This window comes from Patella vulgata, chromosome 2, assembly GCF_932274485.2.
Source record: "Patella vulgata chromosome 2, xgPatVulg1.2, whole genome shotgun sequence".
Taxonomy (NCBI): domain Eukaryota; kingdom Metazoa; phylum Mollusca; class Gastropoda; family Patellidae; genus Patella; species Patella vulgata.
Window position 1 is genome coordinate 52,471,388 of NC_065880.2, and position 20,663 is coordinate 52,492,050.

The window sequence follows — 20,663 nt, forward strand, 5'->3', positions numbered from 1 at the left end:
CATTAGCCATGGGTGGGATATGACCGATTCTCCATTAAGACATTGGTCTATGTCTTTGATGCCCAAAAGAATTAATTAATGAGGTCTAAGACAATTAAAGAATGAACTATAATTATCTACCCACGATTTGACTTATCGTAGTCTATCTATTTTGCAATATAGATTTTCTAATAAGCTGTTTGACGTATAGATAATCTATTATCGGCTATTGCGTTAGTTTTCGATTATTGTCTTTTTGATAATGTCTAATTGAACTAATAGCCACAAGTCTGCTAAGAGTAGAACTACATCGAGACACATGTCCCTAATTTATTTTTTAGTGGTTACTCCATCTACCAAAAGGACGATTTATCCTGAGAATGTCGACTTTCTATGCAAATCGCATTAGGGCCTATAATATAATAGTTGATGTCCTCAAAGAATTTCAGTACAATACATAAAGGCCTATGCAATGGTCTACATGACATGGTTTATCATAAGATAACCTATTTCTCATACAAGTTAACGAGCACATGCACTTTCTGGATAAATATCGTTATCGTTTGATAACTAACCTCTAATCACCGAAAGGATATCAAGTCATTTATTGTATATATATATATATGCATGTACTGATTCATCAATAATTCAAAATCAAATATTGTAATAGAGTCTGAAAAATGAACGAATAATGAGAAGGCTTTTAAATAAACAATCATTTAAAATGGGTAAACTGTATGTCTGTCCAAATGTCTACCATATTTGACTAACATTAATACCGGTAAAATTACAGTACCAGAAGGTGATAAAGTTTGAAACTAACTATAACGGAGAACCTTTAAAACTTAATATTAGTATGAATTATTTAGACGATAGATCCTTACTGTAACGATTACTTTAAGCCGATCAAAATATGAAATTAGCCTATTCTAACCCCTTTAACTTTACGACGTACTGTATATGTAATAAGATTTCCTCGACGACTTACCCATTATGAAAGGTATAAAAGTTCATGTAATCCGGCTAGAGATCCTATAACAAACAACAAATACTGTGAAATGATGAAGAAAGATGCTAAACAATCTTTAATACTATATGGTCATAATCACTGTAACAACCCTTCAAGGCATCTCTTAAAAGTGTCACATCCTTATCTTCTGGCATGTCTAAATAACAATATTGTTCGTTACATTTCCTCGGGACACGCTCAGGTAAAACAAAGGCATCAAAGAACCGCGCCAATATGACCACTCAAAGAAATCATATTTATTACATAATTATCAATATATTTTAGTATATGGTCAGTTGAGTATTGAATTATTTTATTAATTAATGGAAATTAAACAATTAACGACACCTTCAAATAAACAAAGACTCATAATTTTAATTCTCGGCGATATATACACGATTTGGAATATGTCCTGGATATGGAACACAATCGACAGAAATAATTGCATATTGCATGTTTTCGTTCAGAAAGGGAGGGGATTGGGAAATTGGCTGATAGAGCTTGGAGATGAAAAGTACATTTAAGTTTGTCGGATCATTTACCCTATAGATGACTATTATTAATACCAGCATAATCATTTTAATTGGTCGTTTATTTTTTGTAAAAAATTATCTGTATATTTTGGTTATATTTTTCTTTGGCTTAATGTTCTCGGTATAGGTTCTCAGAAATTGTCTCCCTTATCATAGTATACCATATTATATTCCTTATTAAAATTATTCCAGATTATGATATTTGCTTGATAAACATTTTTTAAAGGTATTCTTATCAGTTGGTTTCATTTATCCTAGGTTTCAGATTACAGGTGTTTTTAGGTATATAAAATATATGTATATGACACTGACAGGTTTTGTGTTGGTATGTGTCAACGTGCGCTATAAAACAACATCGATAAAGGCCCGATAAAAAGTGGTTGTTTTTAACACTGTTATCGATTGTGTTTTTAACTAACTGACATTATCGATGTTTAATACACCATATTGTACCTATAAAACGGTTTAAAAAATAAATAAATGACCAATTGATTAATTATTCACAACTAATCCTGCCATTGGCACACAGTTTATTTATGCATTATTTAAGTTTAATCAGTTAATCCCGAGTAGATTAAACATCATCTGGACTTAGCTTTTTTACGTTTTAAATTCGCTAAATGTTGACATCAGTGTTTGATAATGGGTGTTCAATTAGATAGATAGGAGATAATAGGAAACTTGATGTATTTATACAGTTTAATACTGAAATCTTCGTTCAGTGTTTATAATAACCAACTGATAGATTTAGAAATTTGTAATTAATAGGCGTAATTATTATGTGTGCAATAGGCTTGAGATGTACAAAATAAACAGAACAAATACTAGGTTCTGAATTATTCAATATGGAATGATTAATGAATCTATTTCATGTTATATATAGAATAGTATGGTTGGAAGGTACATTAATTGAATTATCTATGAAGTTATTGTGTTTGCTCAGCGGGCATTGAGCAAAGAATAATGTGCTCAAATATGTTTTTAGTCTAAATTGATGTATGGCAAAAACACACGGCTGAATATCTGTATGGTTTCTGTGATGCAGAGATTCATCAATTACAAGACGCCAATCTAATTACTCAGAAGGTGATTACCGTACTGTTTTCATTCTGATTTACACGGATAAATCTGTCGTGAACATCGTTGAGAACAATTGTAATGAAGTGAGTTTCACATCACTGCGGGAGTATTACCCCATACTGATCCGAATACGGTTAATCAAGTTGTTCAGAGAACATAGCGGCGGATCAAAGGTACAGGTAATTTTAGATAAAACAATGTAATCGGTAGGTGAGTGGTGTTAATTCCTAACAGGTGGACCAACAAATTAATATTAATCTGATAAAAAGCGCAACCCAGACTGTGCTGCCCAGAGGTGATCAGACGGAGATGATTGGAATATATTAGACGAACTTCAAAAGTCTTGATATCCAGCAGTGTTACGTTTCACGTTCACTGTATAGTTTGTATATTATAGTCGCCAATTATTGCCCATGACATCTGTTCCTGTATAGAAATTTAACGGGTCTATATTTACCAAATATAATTGTTTAGATTGTGATATCCCTTTTCCAATCCTCACTTGTACACAAATAAATACTTCTGATACTAGATTTTGAACGACCATAACTTTTTCTGCATGATATTCTACAGGAAAAGAACAACACAATTTAAAGCGGAAATTGCAAATTTTTAACTTATATTTTTAAAATTTATTAAAATAAAGCCTGAAAATAGATGGTATCCATAAACAGTCCTACCTTGTTAAAGATTAATCCTATTAATCCTATAATTCACTATTGCCAGCTGAGAAATTGACAAAAATATCATTTTCCTCTTCATTTTCAAACGTTTGAAAAAAGCTACTCCATGGTGGAGAATAGAAAACAAGGGAGGTAATTGTGTTATTATTTCCTGTGTAAATGAGTTTTAAGTGTGAGAATGACACCCATGATCGTATAATTGTGAGTTGACAACCTATTGAGCAAAAGACATAGAAATAATTACGTTTTGACTTTCTTAGAAAATTTGCAATATCCGCTTTAAATGAGCGACATGATGCTTGGCAAAACTCTCTTCCACATGTAAAATACAATATTACAAACCTGGTCACAAATACTGATTTACCCACTTCGAACCAACATTTTTAAATGAAATCAATTATTTCAGGTTAAATTCGGTAAGAATTGGGCTATTACAATTTAATGTTTAGCGCGGCCCAATAAGCTCTGTCACAGCGGTTGGGGTACATGTAACTGTAGGACGTGGGGTGGCATGTCAAAATATATGATAGATTTCTATAAGAAGAAAAAAAACAAAACATCTACTGTCACATCGAAGAGAGGCTTAGCCTACAAATTTAATTTTCTGCAGAACCGACCATGTTATTCATATTTTGGGCATTTCTTTACTCATATTCTAGGAAGTCAACGTAACTATTTTACTCTATTAGACATAAATATACATGTAGGTACTTTGGAAAACATTTGAACTACTGAGTAGTGCTAATGTAAATGTTCTATAGATAATTATTCTTAAATTTCACCATGTGGAAAGTTGTTGCTCCACAAAAGTTGAAGAATGGGTTACTTGTGCTATGCAATGCCAGGGGATGATGGAAGGTTCCCCATCAATGGTCTTTTCGAATTCCAACATATACTTGAACAGTGGCTTTAATGTTTATTATCGTCCATTTGCCTAATTTTCGTTGAGCTAAAAGATCTCGACAATGGTTTGCTATGAGGTGGCCAAGGAAATTCTGCGTTACAAAAACTGGAGTATCATAGACCTAGGCTAAACAACTAAAAATGTCATCCTTCGAATGCTTAGCGCGTGCGCAATGCATCATAAGGTCTGTCATTGAGTCAACTGGCGCGGTTTCGATTTCCCGGTTGTACTTGACAAGGAGTATGGTCGCCTGTCCAGCCTCGTGGGTTTTTTCCGGGTGCCCCGGTTTCCTCCCACTGCTAAAGATCCTGATGAGTAAGCGAATCATTGAAATAAAATTGAACCATGTTAGTCCTGAAATGACCTAGTTTATGCCGAGTGGACGTTACCCCCCCCCCCCTCCATCTCTCTCTCGTTGCTTGGGAACGTTTTGAATTTTGAAAAAAAGAAGGGACAATTTCGACGATGACAACATAGAAAATTAAATGAAATGGGTTCAACGTCCTATTATACTTTTCTGCACCAACTAGACTAATCAAGACAGTGTGCTGTGCTATATGACAAATTTTTCCCGGGCAGCTGCGTTTCCGCCTACTCTTCATCGAATTCCAACAATTAATGGTTCTTTTACGCGCACGCTAACGTGTACACGGGACCTCGGTTTCGTCTCATCCGAACGACTAGACTCTGTTCATTGAAAGCCCCCCCCCCCTTTCCTGCATCACGCTGCAGAACTTTTTTGGCCAAAACCATTATTTTATTTAAGCAAATGTGGCGATTCTGGTTCATATTAGTGTTATTCCAACAATGATTCGAAACGACCCCAACACAAATTGAACTCTAGGCCTATAATTTGATTGAGTTAGGCCTGCTGTATTGAGAACACCGGAGTATGTACACTTCTGTCAAAAACTTAAAACGCGGAATATATAATAGGCCCTGCTGCCTAGACTTATATTATACGTGCCAAAATGATAACAGTGTCTCATTCCTGTATTGCTAGAGACGAAATATAGTCTGCATACTGGTAATTATTAGAGTTCGTGTGAACTATTTAATGAATAAACACGATAACAATTACTATTACTGTTAGTTTATTCTGTTCACACTTTGTCTGCATGACCCAAGTCTTTATCTCACTATAAGGTCAAAATATAGCCTAGATGTTACTGTCAAAGTAAAAATATGATAATCAAAAAATTAGAAAAAGGGTCTGTTTGTTTAATCGACTAGATGTAGATAGAGCCCAGCCTTGAAACGTCAATAATATTGACTATTATTATTATTGAAGTATCGTCTACTCAAAAATACGCCAACAAGAGAGTTAGTTAGTAGACTGCAGTGAAACAAGCAACACACGAAGATGGCTGAAATACCAAAGACAATGAAGGCGCTGGTAAAACGCAACGAAAATGAGTCCTATTCTTATGAAGATATGCCAGTACCACAGCCGTCCGAAGACGAGGTACTGATAAAGGTAGATTCTGTATCAATCTGTGGTTCCGATATCAACCTGTATAAATGGAATGACGTAGCCCGTGTTATTGCCACGATACCGTTTGTTCCAGGCCACGAATGTGCAGGAACAGTAGTCAAGTGTGGACCCGATGCTGATATACCAATAGGGGCTAAAGTCGGTGTTGAAAACCACTATTTTTGTGGAGAATGTCTGCAATGTAAATACGAAGATCGAGGCATTTGTCCAGTTATGGGCCAGTTCGGACACGGAAAGAAAACCGAATATGGTGGCTGTTCTGAATACACGATTGTTCCAGCAAAATACCTTTACGTTATGAAGAGAAACCTTAGTACGTATCATATTATATTGTCACAAACAAGAACATTTTTATTTTTTTACAAATAGATGTCAGCCATCTTGCCACTCTGGTTGAATGACACAAGGGTGATAACTCCAATTTATGAATTGTTTAACGTTGAAAGTCAAGCTGAATAGTTGGACAGAAAAAAATGAACCTATATATTCGGGACATTGAACTGCATCCGATATTTATACGCCCACTGTGTCTTCACCCTGTCCGTCGCTCTGTCGGTCCGTCAACAATTTTTTAACGGATTTTCTTTATTAAGTTTGGTGTGAAGTCATGAGCCTGAGAGGACCGATATTCAACGTATTGCGACTTTTCGTTCAGGATTTATCCCCCGCTTTGCCGAACGCGATAGAGGCTGTAGTTTTCGACGAATTTTTTTCAGATTTGGTGTGAAGCAATTTGGTCATAGGAGGACACCTATCGATGCCGGGCGCTATTGCAATATACACACTGATCCGCAGTGAATATTCGCTATACTATAGGCTGTGACAATCACCGATAAGGATGACACACTGATCTAAACTGATCTATGGGATGACATTGATGCGACTTAATGAGCCACAAATATTAACTTTCTTCCTCCAACAAATTAAATTCTAAAACATTTTTTTTATGTATTAAAAAATATATAAAGACGCTTGAAGTATTTGTAGGTAAAAAATATTTCCTATTTTAGTGTAGATGGGTATTAAAATGAGTAAACGGCGCCATTCTGCTCGAATCAGTAACGTCGTAAATGTAAACAATGCACGCTTGTTAACCCTAACCCTGGACCTAGCCCTAACGCTTACCTTAACCGTAACGATATAATCTCACCAACAATCACGTGTCCTAACCTTACATCTCAGCGACCTTGACGAAAATTGAGTTGGCCTATAGATATTCAGCGTTTGAATCAATGACGTAGATACTTTGCATTTTTTAAACTAACTTGGTTATAATAAGAATTGCGGTCATGAGAGGACGAACCCTTTTGATTTCCAGCTTCCCACGATTTTCCGTTCCGGAGTTACCCCCCCCCCCCTTTGCCGATAACCTTGTAAACGAATAAGCTACAGTTTTTTTTAACAGATTGGCTCCTGAACACGATGGCTACAGTTTTTGTCCGATTCTTTTCAAATATGGTGTGACGCATCGTGGTCATGGGGGGGCCAACCCTGTCGATATTCAACGGGCTGCGACCTTTGGTGCCAGATATATGGCCCCTATTCCGAAAACCTTGGGGATGCTCGATTGTCAGTCCGGAACGTTCCGAATTGACGGAATCGCAATCGAGTGATGCGGAATTCAGTCCTGTCACAGTTCTTTCGGTCCCGCCAACGGAGGTGGTGTGAGTAGAATCGTGACGTAATTAAACACAACGAATATGTTTCAACTGTCATGGTTGGCCGGTATAGTTATGCAGTTGGCGCATGCGTTTTAGCCTGAAAGCACCCTGAATTTACCCGATTGTCGCTTTTGGGGATTCAATTCCGGAACGTTCAATCAAGTATCCCCATCGTGAACGCGATAGGGGCTATAGTGTGTAACAGATCGTTTTCCAATTTGGTGGGAGGCATTGAGGTCACGTGGGAATGAATCCTGCGACTTTTCGTTACAAAGTTATTCCCCTTTGCCGAAAACTTTGTGAGCGCGATATAGACTACAGTTTTCGACGGATTCCTTTCAAATTTAGCGTGAAGCATTGTGGTCATGCGAGAACAAACCTAGCGTCTATGATTTTCCGTTCTGGAGTTATCTCCCCTTTGTTGATAACCTTGTGAACGGGATAGAGGCTACATTTTGTTTAACGAATCTACATCTTGTGACGTACATGCGTCTGACCGAAACCACGCCATTTGACTCAATGACGCAAGCTGGGCGGAGACATCAGCCTCAGTGCTGGCATGTTTGTACTGGCCTTTGCGCCGCATACTTAAATGCTTACATCATATTCAGAGATACTCGAACGAATGAATGCATTACCAAAATGGGTACAATTTTAAGCATGTCCAGTACAAAATTTGTCCCCACCCCATCCAAACAGGGTTCCACCCGAGACCCGCGAGTTAAGGGGAATTACGTCGCCGCAGACCCCAACCGGTTTACCCGCGACATACGATCGTTGACTTGTCACTACCACAGCTTAACAACGGCCATTTCTATCATTTATAGTGTTTGTAGTGCCGACAGATCATTTCACAGTGATAGATTTGAAACAACATCAGTGCCGTCATTTCGGTTTTCCAGCCTCGTGGGTTTTCTCCGGGTCCTCCGGTTTCCTCCCACTGCTAAAGACCCTACGCGCAAGCGAATTATTGAAATAATTTGTGTCGAGTGGACGTTAAACCCCATTTCTTCCCCTCTCTCTCTCTCTCTCTCTCTCTCTCTCTGTCATTTCGGTTTTGTGTCTGGCCTTCTTGTGGACAAATTTTGATATCTAAAAAAGATCTCGCGGTAAGTTTTTCATAGAATCCGCGTGAAGTCAAAATTTATATGCAATTTTCATCTTACATTCCAGGTCCGGATGAAATTGCTATGTTAGAACCTCTAGGGGTAGCTCACAATGCCATCGAAAGACTAGAAGTTAAAAATGAAGATGTATTAGTTATAGGTTGTGGTCCAGTTGGTCTATTGGCTCAGTGTTGTGTAAAAGCGTTGGGAGGCAAAAGGTTTGAAACTACTTATAATGCTTTATAAACCTGCACAAAACACCCCAACAAACCAAACTTATAACTTAGCTGGTCACAAATGAAATACAAAACTATCCAAAATTATGTTTACACGACAATATCCTTTAATTTGTCAAATGAATATGATGAGTAAAAATATAATGTATGAATTCAATCCGACACTTGTCGTCTATTTTTGTATACAGGTCACATGGAATACAATTACTGGTTGGTCAGCATTAACTAAGTATTGCAGTGTACATGTATATATTGTCTTGTTATATTTTCATATTTTATCATTGCTTGATAATGACTAGAGAAGCCTAGTCGAAATGTCGTTCAGTAATAAGCAGTAATTGTATTCCATAGAATTGTGACCTGTGATGTCGGGTTGTCTGGTTATCGGCCATATTCATCGCAATACGATGATTATGTACACTGATCCTGGTGTTGGTCAAGAAAGTTCCCCGGATTTTGCAGTGTGGTTTCTCCCTGTCGGTAGTGCAGGACAAGGGGCCTGGCAAAGAACAGTGTCTAGCTGTGTTGATTAACCAAAAACAAGCTCCTGTGTACACATTTGCGTGCATATAAAAGAATCCTTCACGAATTTCGATGAAGAAATGCCACGGTCCATTGAAAATTTCCGTAATAGCACTCTGCATAGCGTATGCATATCTTCAATAGCCCGATTGGTTCAGAAAAGTATTGAATAAAATGAAATTGGATTTAACGTCCTGTTCTGCGCTGACTGGGCTAATGAAGACGGGCATACGCTATACACTGTACTGTGAGGAAAAAATTTACCCAGATAGAGGCGCTACGGCCTACTCTTATATTGAATTCCAACTGGCAGGGGTCTTTTCGATGGACCGTGGCATTTCTTCATAGAATTTCAACTGTGAAGGATTCTTTTATGTGCACGACAATGTGTACACAGGATCTGGTTTTTTTTGTTGTCCCATTTACACAACTAGACACTGTTCTTCGCCAGACCCTTTGTCCTGCACTACCGACAGGGAGAAACAACGTTGCAAATTCCCGGGGAACTTTCTTGACCAACACCAGGATCAGTGTACATAATCATAGTATTGAGAGGAATATGGCCGACAATACGACATTTTCACCAGACACTACGATATTAAAAAGGTCGTAATGTCGCTTAAAAATGTCGTATTGTCGGGTTAAAATGTCGTGATAACCAGTATTGACCAGAAGTACCAAATATAGAATACAGGTCACAATTCTATGGAGTACAATTATAGAAAGGGGGAAACAATTGTTATGTGATTCTTTCTATTGACCATTATGGATATTGTTATCCGAAATGTTTGTTTTTAAATTAAGATTAGAGATGCATTATGTAAGCGCAGACTGTTCTTGCTATTATATACTGAACAACAAAAGAAACGCCACCTTTTCAAATACAACCAAAACTATCAAAAATTGATGTAAATCTATTTGAATATCAAAAAGATACGTCAATTAACACAGCAATCGATATCATCTTTAACCTTTTACGCATGAAAGGGTTTAGGCTCAGCCTGTCATTGTCGAGATCGATTGCAGTGGACTTTGTAGCGCCAACACTGGCGTCATCAGCAATCGAGAAAGATCATTTTTTTCGGATGAAAGCAGGTTATAAATTTCAGAGCTCAAAATAAAGGCCTTTATTTCTGTTATTTAGTGCAACGTTTCTTTTGGTGTTCAGTAGTTCAAAAATAGATAAAAAAAAATGAATATATTGAAAAGTTCATTCAAATTTCTTTATTCTGGGCGAAGTTATGGCTGTTTAAAGAAGCAGCGGACACCGTTTTGTATCGTAGACTATGTCTCGATTATCTATTTTATTAATCTCGCGGGTGTTCAAATTTGAAGCCAAAAGAAAGACCTGCAATAGACAGATTTAGCTCTTACATAATATATCTTTAATAAAAACATTTTTTTCTCAGGGTCATTGCAGTTGATATTGATGAATCACGCTTACAATTAGCGAAGAAACTTGGTGCTGATATTCTGGTTAATAGTGCCAAAGAAAATCTGAAAGATGTAAGTTGAATAACCTGCCTAACTGCCTAACATATATATTGTTCAGCAAGCTATATTTGTCATTTATACCATCTTGACTATTTAATTATCACTATTATTAGCGTCAGTAGCAGCTTCGTTATTTGTTCATTAGCTTTATGTTTAACAGCAAAATCTATATACGCATTGATAAAGCACTACTCGTGACTGGAAGTGCTGATGTAACATAATGCAGCTAAGTTAGAGTGAAACGTGTGTATCCACTTATAGCAGCCACATACGTCTTTCGACGTCGCCGTATGGCGGTGATAAGCCTCTAAATGGCTGCTTGTGGGATACTCTCGTTGCAATGTTGCTTGCGATTGTACTGGTACTCATACCCACGTAACCCATTTGAATTAATGCAATGTTCAGGTGTCAATCTGGCATATCGTGCGATTACACGATCGGGAAAATACTATTCTTTTACGCGCTATTGTTGTGATCTGGCCCCGAGTTCACGAAGCATTCTCAGACTTAAGTTAATAATTTACTCAAAATTGTTCTTCTTATTTTAACTAAAATATAGCCCTTTATAAAACGTCTGTTGTTTAATGTAGCAAATACATCAATAAGAAACTATGTGCAAATTTTTGTGTTTCTGGATCAAAAATATTTCTCATAAACAGTGATTGAAAGTTGAGTAAACTCTTAACTACAGTCTGAGAATGTTTTGTGAACTTGGGGCCAGATGCTGTCACATTTACAATGGCAATGTGTCTCTCAAATGAGATTTACTATCACTCTTCTTCAAAAGTGCTTCGATTTCATTGCGTCTGAGTATGTTTACAATCTTAATCCTTTGCCATTATCCTCATCATCTACATCATCACTGTCAACAGCAACAGCAACGTCTTTACTGTCACCATCGTCATCAGCAGCATCTGTCTATCAGTCAACGTTATTACAATATCGTATTCAGAGCAGTACTAATGATTTAGTTGCGTTGTATAATTTCAGTTTGTGTATAAATTTACTGAAGGAGTTGGAATGGGTAGAATATGTGAATGTAGTGGTGCATCGCCTGTAGTAAACGCAGCTTTTTCCATGTTGAGGAAAGGTGGCCATATTGTCATGGTTGGATTACCTAAATCCCCATTGCATGTTGAAAATGTATTACCTGATATTGGTAAGATATAATTTATATCAATACTTACATTTCCGCCAAATGGGATAAAAGTACAACTTAGGCGATAAATAAACATTTATACGTGGGTAGTCCCAAGGTTCATTGTTTATGGCTATAGTTTTCAGATTCACATAAATCATAAATTGATGTAGTAATGGAGAGGCCGCACTCACGCATAACTCACATATATAGTTAAAGCGGTATTAGGTAAGATTAAATCAAGAGCTGACAGTTAAAAGTTACAAAAATAGATAACGAAAAGAGAGTGTGCTGAAATTTCTGTCAAATTACTTCACCCTGGGCCTAGATATCGGCGATAAAATTATAGCCTAGCCTCGATTGTCATTACTACCGTTGTTACGATTATAAACAAAGTCTCGATTATCGACCACAAATCTAATTATATCGCATCCACTCGATGGCACCGAGAGTTTATTATAGTATTGGTAAGTTAATTAATGTCTAATTAAAAATTTATATAACATTTCAGGCCTAAAAAAAGACCTACAATAGGCAGATTAGCTCTTGTATAATGCCTGTTTAACTTGGGTCATGTAAGGCATATGCGAAGAAAATGTCCAGATCCACGGGCGTTCTCTTGTGTGTATGTGTGGAGGCATGGAGTGGGGTAGTTACTTTAGTAACGGATTCTTATCGACTCTACCCGTTACTGTCTCTCCCTATACACAACTAATATATTTTTAAAAAAAACAAACAAACAATATTTTATTCAGAAATGCAAAGTTATTGAGGAACAGGCATTGCATATATGACCTCTCTCCCAAATACAAGAATAAATATGGATATGTAAAAGAAATAAGTGAGTAAACAACAAAACAATATAATGAAAACTTAATCAACAACATTTGGTATACTATATACATATATTTACACATTGGCTACGTAGTTGTTCGCATTTTTATTATGATCGATATAGATGTTACACTGATTTTACACTGGACCTTTTCAAAGATGGCTAACGAAATATGACTGCTGCTTACACCGTATAACAGATTATGTGTATTGATAAAATTGGGTGGTAAAAGATTTATAGATATTTTAAGTGAATCAGAATGTAAGGAGCAATGCAAAGGAAAATGATCGAAGGAATGACCTCAATCATATCTAATATGAAAATAAGACTTTTCCCTCTACCCCGGTTCGAAGGCTATTTTGCAATCCTTGCCGTCTATTTTCACCGTGATTCTTCTTTGTTCGCTACAAGGAATCATTTCTTGGCACACCCGACACAAATTTATAATAACCCGACAATATTTTCATGTAGAATTGTGCGATACAAATCACAATCAAGATTCGTTTGCATTGATCCGCCATGATAAAACGTACGTCTGTGGAGACCGGAGGTCACGGGTTCGTGATCTGTGCTTAGCCAATATTTACAAATTTAGGAATGGAATGTTACCGTGAAAAATAGACGGTAAGGAATCCAAAATAGCCTTAGAACCGAGATGGGGGAAAAGCCTTATTTTCATATTAGATGTGTATATGGAGAGACAGTAACGGATAGAGGACAGAGTCGATTCGATATGAATCCGTTACTAAAGTAACTAGGGGTGGGGCGATGGGCAGTAGTGTTTAATTCACCGGGACGTTTATCATTAATCAAAAAATAATAATGGTTTTATCATTTGTGTTTTGACAGTGTTTAAAGCTCTAACTCTAAAGACAGTACATGGAAGAAGAGTTTATCATACATGGGTAGAAATAGAACGTCTAGTAGCTGATGGTATTATTGATGTCAACCCGATAATAACACATAAATTCGCCATGTCGCAATTTGAAGAGGCCTTCCAAGCATTGTTTAGTGGTCAGGCTTGCAAGATCGTTGTTGATCCATCCAAATAGGTTAAAATATTTTTTAATTAATGAGATAGGACAAACAATATTCTGTATGTTTTGATATAAAGTAAAAGAAAAATTTACAATTTTATTGTCTTTCTTTATTCTTTTCTTATGATGTTCACCATGAAAAACTTGAGATACACAAGCTGGAAGTAGAGAGAAATAAACATGCAATTTTCGGCCCTACATTTCAACCTAACCAACCTCTCAACTCTTGTATCCTTCCGCCTCAAAATCATTAATATTCACCAAAACCTGGCAAAAAATGTATTTTCAAACCCTTTTCTTCGATTCTACACCAAAATGTCAACAAAAACTGCCATTCAAAAGGGGGAAAAGGGAAAGGGAGAGAAAGACTAAGGGTGACGGCGTAGAAATATTTGGTGAGTTTTGTCCATAACATTAGGGAAAGCGTTTGGACTAAGACTAGTAATTATTTCCCCTTATTGCGAGTGCGAGTTATAAATAGACAATTTTTCCCTTAATTTTTTTCTCCCCTCTTCCTGCATTTTTTGGTTGACTTTTTGGTCTAGAATTGGAGAAAAGGGATCAAATTTGCAATTTCATAGCAGTTTTGGGTATTACTAATGATATTACAGCGGAGGGATAGGGGGTGTAAAGTGTCTTTCTGCAGAGCATTGTGTCGGAAGTGAGATTTTCACCCCAGTCAACTTCAAATCCGCGTAGCAAAAAATCTAAATGGTCAACCCCCTACAAAATTATAATGAGGAGATTGGCAAATGTTGTCCCCATTGTGCCTATAAAGATTGGAACCAACGGAATGTTGAGCAAAAAGCTACAGCCTGTGATGTTACAGCCATTTAACATTGAAGTCAATGGGCAAATAATTGCTAGTCTGAGACCGTTTAGGTTTTGCAGAGTTATCTTTCGGGGCACATATTGTTATTTTAAGATTGTGAACGGGGATGTTTTATAACTGAGTGGAATTGTTCTGTTCATTTGATACTAGGGGAGTACCCTATCGAAATTCAAAATTATTCCATTGCGAATCTTGGAATTATCCCACGTTTATAGGAATTTTAAAAAAAAGGTTATCTTTTTGTCCACAATTTGACTGTAACAGTCTGTGAACGAGATACAGGTTAAATTCTCAATAGAATGTACAAAACTTTTTGAGACTGTACATGGACGTAAGGAGAAACCATAATGAAATTTAGTTTTTTTCTATTACAAACGTCGAATAGTTCCTCATCCAACCCCAACCACACGTCCAATTTACGAGTAAGTTTACAACAGAATATTGCCCAAACCTTGCTGAGATTCTCCATTTCCCTGCTTGAATTTTAACAATTAGATGTTAGGGCTAACACGAACGACTTTCCTTCTGGTGAGAGTATTAGGGGACTGACAAGAAGACATCTCCAGCCCACCACGTCTATGGCTTAAAGACACACACAAGAAATGTGATAGTCCTTCACCTTTGCACTATAATCTGTTAAAGTACTTTGTAAATATTTGCCAAATATCGAAAATTAAAAGTATATTGAAATGCGAAGTCACGTAAACGTGTCTAATATAACTAACTGTAATGTATGCAAGATAAGTCATTTCTGCTAACAATGTATTAAGCTATAAAATAAGATATCTACAGAGATTGAAATTAATAAACATATTTAGGTCATTTTGCGTTATTACAGCTATGTCAATATGATAGCTTACAGGTACTTAAAATTTATTTTATTTATTACTACTTCGAACTGTTTCAAAACTCATACGGGTTAATTTTACCATGATAATGGCAAAATATTTCCTGAAATATTTATAAAGTAATTACTCCTGTCACGAAAATCTTGTAAAGGTGTCACAGATAACAAAAGTGTTCGCTTTGTTATTTTTAGGCTTCCACTTCCACTGTTTAATCCATTGTCACTAGCTCAAATCCGAGAGAAAGAAAGACAGAGGGGGCGGTAGGGGGTCTTTAGCAGTGAGACTCACGATGTTGTTAAGGTGACACTACACCTTGTCACGTACAAGTTGGAGATCGAAACCATGCAACATGACTCAGCGACATACCTCATTATCAACCAACATTGTTCTGAACTGACTTATTATTGTAATAATATTGCTAGAATTTTTGCTCTTGAAATAAGATGCCTTTATATTTCATTAATTAATATCTTTGGCAAGTTAGTAATTTCAATCATATTCACATATATAGTGTGCACTAAATCAACTTAGTCTGTTACTGACAGTTGACACATAAAAAAGAGTTATTTATCGAAAACATATGTCACTCATTTACCACCAGGATTACACGTGAGTGGAATTATTCTAATTGCATCATTTAGCTTAAAGTAACCAATCATATCGTTAATTACACAAGTTCAGGGCCATATTCATATGGTTATAAGAGAAACCGGGGAACCCTGTAAGTCAAACTTGCATTAGATTCCAGAGATCGAGGGTACATCTGAGTTCCTAGACAACCGAGATGCTGGATAGGGTGGAGAAGTGGTTTTAGCTATATAGTATTGTAATTTGTGCTATGCTTGTATACCTGTATTCAGTTATATGCTATATAAAATGTAGAAGCGAACTATGCATTATTATTCCTGGTAAGACAAACGTCTTAAGAAACTGTAAGAAGTAAATACACAACGTGAAGCAGAAGTAAAGACAGCTAGAGACAAATTCTAGACGATCACAAGGCTACAGAAATATGTAGTAAGAAAAGATGCATGGGTCGTACGTAGGATGTGGCGACCGGTTTCCCATAGACGCTCTCCACGTCAGACAGAAAGACTCATGGTGCTACATATTCTATTTGGTTGCCGTGACAGTTTCGACCTTTAGGGTAAGCAGAAAATTTGGAAGAAGATTAGAAGAAAAGAGAGTATGCATCACACGTTGGATGTGGGGAGTTCTCCCGTAATATTTTCCACATCTAACCAGTGACTGCATAGCACTGCATAGTCTTACATATTCGATTTAATGCCGTAACGCAGTTTCGACCTTTGGGGTAAGAAGTCACTTTAGAAGAAGAATACATATTTGAAGATGTTAAGAAGAAAAAAAGATCTGTACAATCCAGAAACAGAAAAATTCTGGGGGAAAAAAAATATCTGGTGGAGATATTCGAAAAATTGGGTAAATACATTTTGTTTGGTAAATTAAATGTGTTAAATTTGTTTAAAGACCAAATAATATTAATTTAAAGTTAAAATCTGATTAGAATCTAAGTATTTAAAATTTAACTATATAGAGAATAAAATATAATCATTCATAAGTTGAGATTGATAGGTTTATTAAACAATATAATCTCATGAGTTAGGTATGTATATTGTCGGGTTAACATGACCTGTAGTAAATTTGTAGTAAAATTAAAGTTAAAGAGAATGTTTAGGGTGTAGGTTTTAAAAAAAAAATGTTTTGATATAACTAAGAAATAATAAGGAAACGGAATAGGGAATAAAATAAGGAACTAATGTTGTCTCCGGATCGCAGTGAGAAAGAAGGCAGAGCTAAGGATGAAATTTGTGAGTGATTAACTGCAGTTTCCTAGTTGGCCGTGGTTTCTACTGTGATTCGTTAATTTGTGTTTTTGTGTTGTTTCGTATATGTGTGTTCAGCTATATAATTTTGAGGTCCTTAGTCCAGGCCTTAGAGTTGTTGTAATTTAACTTTTGATTAAAAAGTTGGGTTATGTTGAAAATCCCATATGGTTAATCTAGGGATGTTGGTTATAGTTTTCCTGGGGTTAAACTAAAATTAAAGGCTCGTTAAATTTTGAGATTATCACAAAGTCATCAATACGAGTTTAATAGGAGGTTAAAGTTAAGAATATGACACTTTTTTTAGAAAAGTGGAGTATACGGTAGATTTTGTCCGTATATAATTTTATGTAATTAAATTTTTGCTTTAGAAACGTAATATTAACGTTTAATATATACTGCTAATTGCTTTAAGCTGTCGACATGTACACGAGATGATTAGAATGTGTAATTTGACATTCGGTCAGATTATTATAAACAATAGGTTCTAATACTGTGTTAAATTTGACGTGTGTAAAAGTCACGGATTGCATTAATATAATATATAGGATGTAGTTAACTGTATGTGTTATTAAAAGTTAGGTATGTTCTAATTGTTTTGTTTCTAGAATATAGACTGGTGTTCCGAGGGAGTGAAGTGCACGTCACTTGCTTTGAACATGATTCTAAATAATGTTTATATAATACTAATAATAGAATAGGTACTGTAGGATAAAATGGAATGTCATTCATATACTGGCCATATTTGATTGACAGTTCTATTCTAGGTAAAATGTAACACTGGTATTGTCAGCTCAGCTTGTGTCAGTGTCAGTCTGATAGGAAGGTTTATAAAAAAAACGAAATACAAAATTGTAAATGATTAGGTCAAAAAGGTCACATTACTGACTGAGAAATATAAAATAATAATGGCGGAATTCTAAAACACAAACGGAAATTCTAAAATAGAAAACGCAATTATAAAATTACTGATCGAGTTAGGTCAAGAGGTCAAACTTAGTTTGAAAATTTCTAATTAAAGGGACACCTCAAAGTTTATTAATACTTAAATAAAGTTTAATTTTCATTACAGTAAGATTTGCTAATACGTTTTCGAAATAATATATTAATAATAATGTTAGACTAATAGCAACATAAAGTTTAAAAAAAAAATAGTAATAGTTAGTTCTTGGTCGGATGGCAATGACATGTTTGATTGACGGATAAAATTGTACAAACCAATCATACTTAGAAGAAAAAAAAGAAAGTTATAACTTGACACTATGGTAGCTGAAACAGACCGATACAAATCCAAGAAGAAATGGTTTACCAGTTTACCAAATTGACATTTCCTGAGACAGAATTTAAAGTGAAACCCGAACTTTATAAATATTATGTGATGTGTTATAGTGTTTTGAAATTAGGACACTTGAAGATTTTAAAAAGACAATTTGTGTTTTCTGTGTTTAGGCTTAGTGAATTTTCATAGGATTTTACAGTGATGAACTTTTTTTTGGAGAACTTTTGCATGCAACTTTTGATTTTTGATTTTTGATTATGTGTGTTTTTCTTTCACAGCTTTGTTTTATGGTATAGTAATCATTTACATTTGCCTGATGCATGAATAATTATAGGGTTTAGTACATGGCCGTTTTTAAGAGTCTCCTACCTGTTCATTTAGCATCAATCTTGCAAGTGGGGGAGGTGATATATGTTGATTTTCTAGATTTCTGCTACATTTATGAATAGTTATATAATTCTACAGATGTTGGTATGGTTATTGTAAAGGATTCAAGGGATCTTTTACCCAATACCGAGCAAAAAGTCTTAAAGGAAGGGACGAATGTAATAATATTGCTAGAATTTTTGCTCTTGAAATAAGATGCCTTTATATTTCATTAATTAATATCTTTGGCAAGTTAGTAATTTCAATCATATTCACATATATAGTGTGCACTAAATCAACTTAGTCTGTAACTGACAGTTGACACATAAAAAAGAGTTATTTATCGAAAACATATGTCACTCATTTACCACCAGGATTACACGTGAGTGGAATTATTCTAATTGCATCATTTAGCTTAAAGTAACCAATCATATCTTTAATTACACAAGTTCAGGGCCATGATCACACTTGATTGTGCGTGATATTCATATGGTTATAAGAGAAACCGGGGAACCCTGTAAGTCAGACTTGCATTAGATTCCAGAGATCGGGGGTACATCTGAGTTCCTAGACAGCCGAGAGGCTGGATAGGGTGGAGAAGTGGTTTTAGCTATATAGTATTGTAATTTGTGCTATGCTTGTATACCTGTATTCAGTTATATGCTATATAAAATGTAGAAGCGAACTATGCATTATTATTCCTGGTAAGACAAACGTCTTAAGAAACTGTAAGAAGTAAATACACAACGTGAAGCAGAAGTAAAGACAGCTAGAGACAAATTCTAGACGATCACAAGGCTACAGAAATATGTAGTAAGAAAAGATGCATGGGTCGTACGTAGGATGTGGCGACCGGTTTCCCATAGACGCTCTCCACGTCAGACAGAAAAACTCATGGTACTACATATTCCTCAAACCACCGTGACTCATAACATACAACCAGATTTATTTTCAGCATATTTGCCGCCTTTTAAGGACAATACACCCATATTCATACATAAAAATGGAGCGAAAGAGTTATAACACTTTATTCCAATCGACCCGGTTGTAATTGATATCGCTATGACAGGGTGACAAGAAAATGTAAAGAAATGTCAGTTCTGCTTTTTAGCTATATGTAAATTCAGTACCGGATCTAGGGGGTTGGGTGGTTCCAAAGTGGGACGAATTTTGGGTTGAGTACAAGATTAATAGTTCCATTGTGTTACTCGCCCAAAATATACCCCAGAATGCACCGAACGTATGTTTCAAACTGTTATGGGGAGACCCCTGTAGTACCATGGACCGGTCGCCACACGTATGACCCATGCATTCTTTTCTTACTACATGTGATCGTCTAGTATTTGTAATTGTCGTCTTTGCTTCCGTTTCATGTTGTGCATTTTCTTCTTCCTACCTAAGTAGTTAAGACGTTTATCTACCCATTAGTTAAGACGTTTGTCTTACCAGGAATAACAATTCAACAGTTCGTTTTTACATTTTATATTTCGAGCTGAATACATGTGGTACAACGCATAATAGATTACAATAAAGTCATTTTATTATGCCCAATTAACCAGTGAATAGCAGAATATTGCAAAAAAACTAATTGCGTGACAAACGAGGCTATCAAAACGTATACAATGTAAACAAACTGTTTGAAGACGAACAATACCTTAAATCACTGTCCAAAAATTTAGGGAAGAACCCTATGGCTGTCATGTTGCTGTACTTGGGATAGATTTGATTGAATCCAGCAATGGCCAGAGAGGGATTTCTCGGGCCATTGCTTCAGGAATATGG

At 35.9% G+C, this 20,663-nt stretch overlaps 1 protein-coding gene across 1 annotated transcript; it reads left to right on the plus strand.

Moving 5' to 3' along the window:
* The first annotated feature begins 5,411 nt into the window (after positions 1–5,411).
* On the plus strand, positions 5,412–13,809 carry LOC126811374 (L-threonine 3-dehydrogenase). The gene is made up of 5 exons (XM_050536945.2): positions 5,412–5,996; positions 8,518–8,668; positions 10,618–10,714; positions 11,693–11,861; positions 13,525–13,809. The coding sequence occupies exons 1-5, from the start codon at positions 5,552–5,554 to the stop codon at positions 13,725–13,727; spliced, it is 1,065 nt and encodes a 354-aa protein (XP_050392902.1). The 5' UTR covers positions 5,412–5,551; the 3' UTR covers positions 13,728–13,809.
* Positions 13,810–20,663: the final 6,854 nt, after the last annotated feature.

Coding starts and splice junctions, on each gene's coding strand:
- LOC126811374 (XM_050536945.2), top strand. CDS start 5,552: ATGGCTGAAATACCAAAGACAATGAAGGCGCTGGTAAAACGCAACGAA. Junction 5,997..8,517: donor CGTTATGAAGAGAAACCTTA/GTACGTATCATA, acceptor CTTACATTCCAG/GTCCGGATGAAATTGCTATG. Junction 11,862..13,524: donor AAATGTATTACCTGATATTG/GTAAGATATAAT, acceptor GTGTTTTGACAG/TGTTTAAAGCTCTAACTCTA.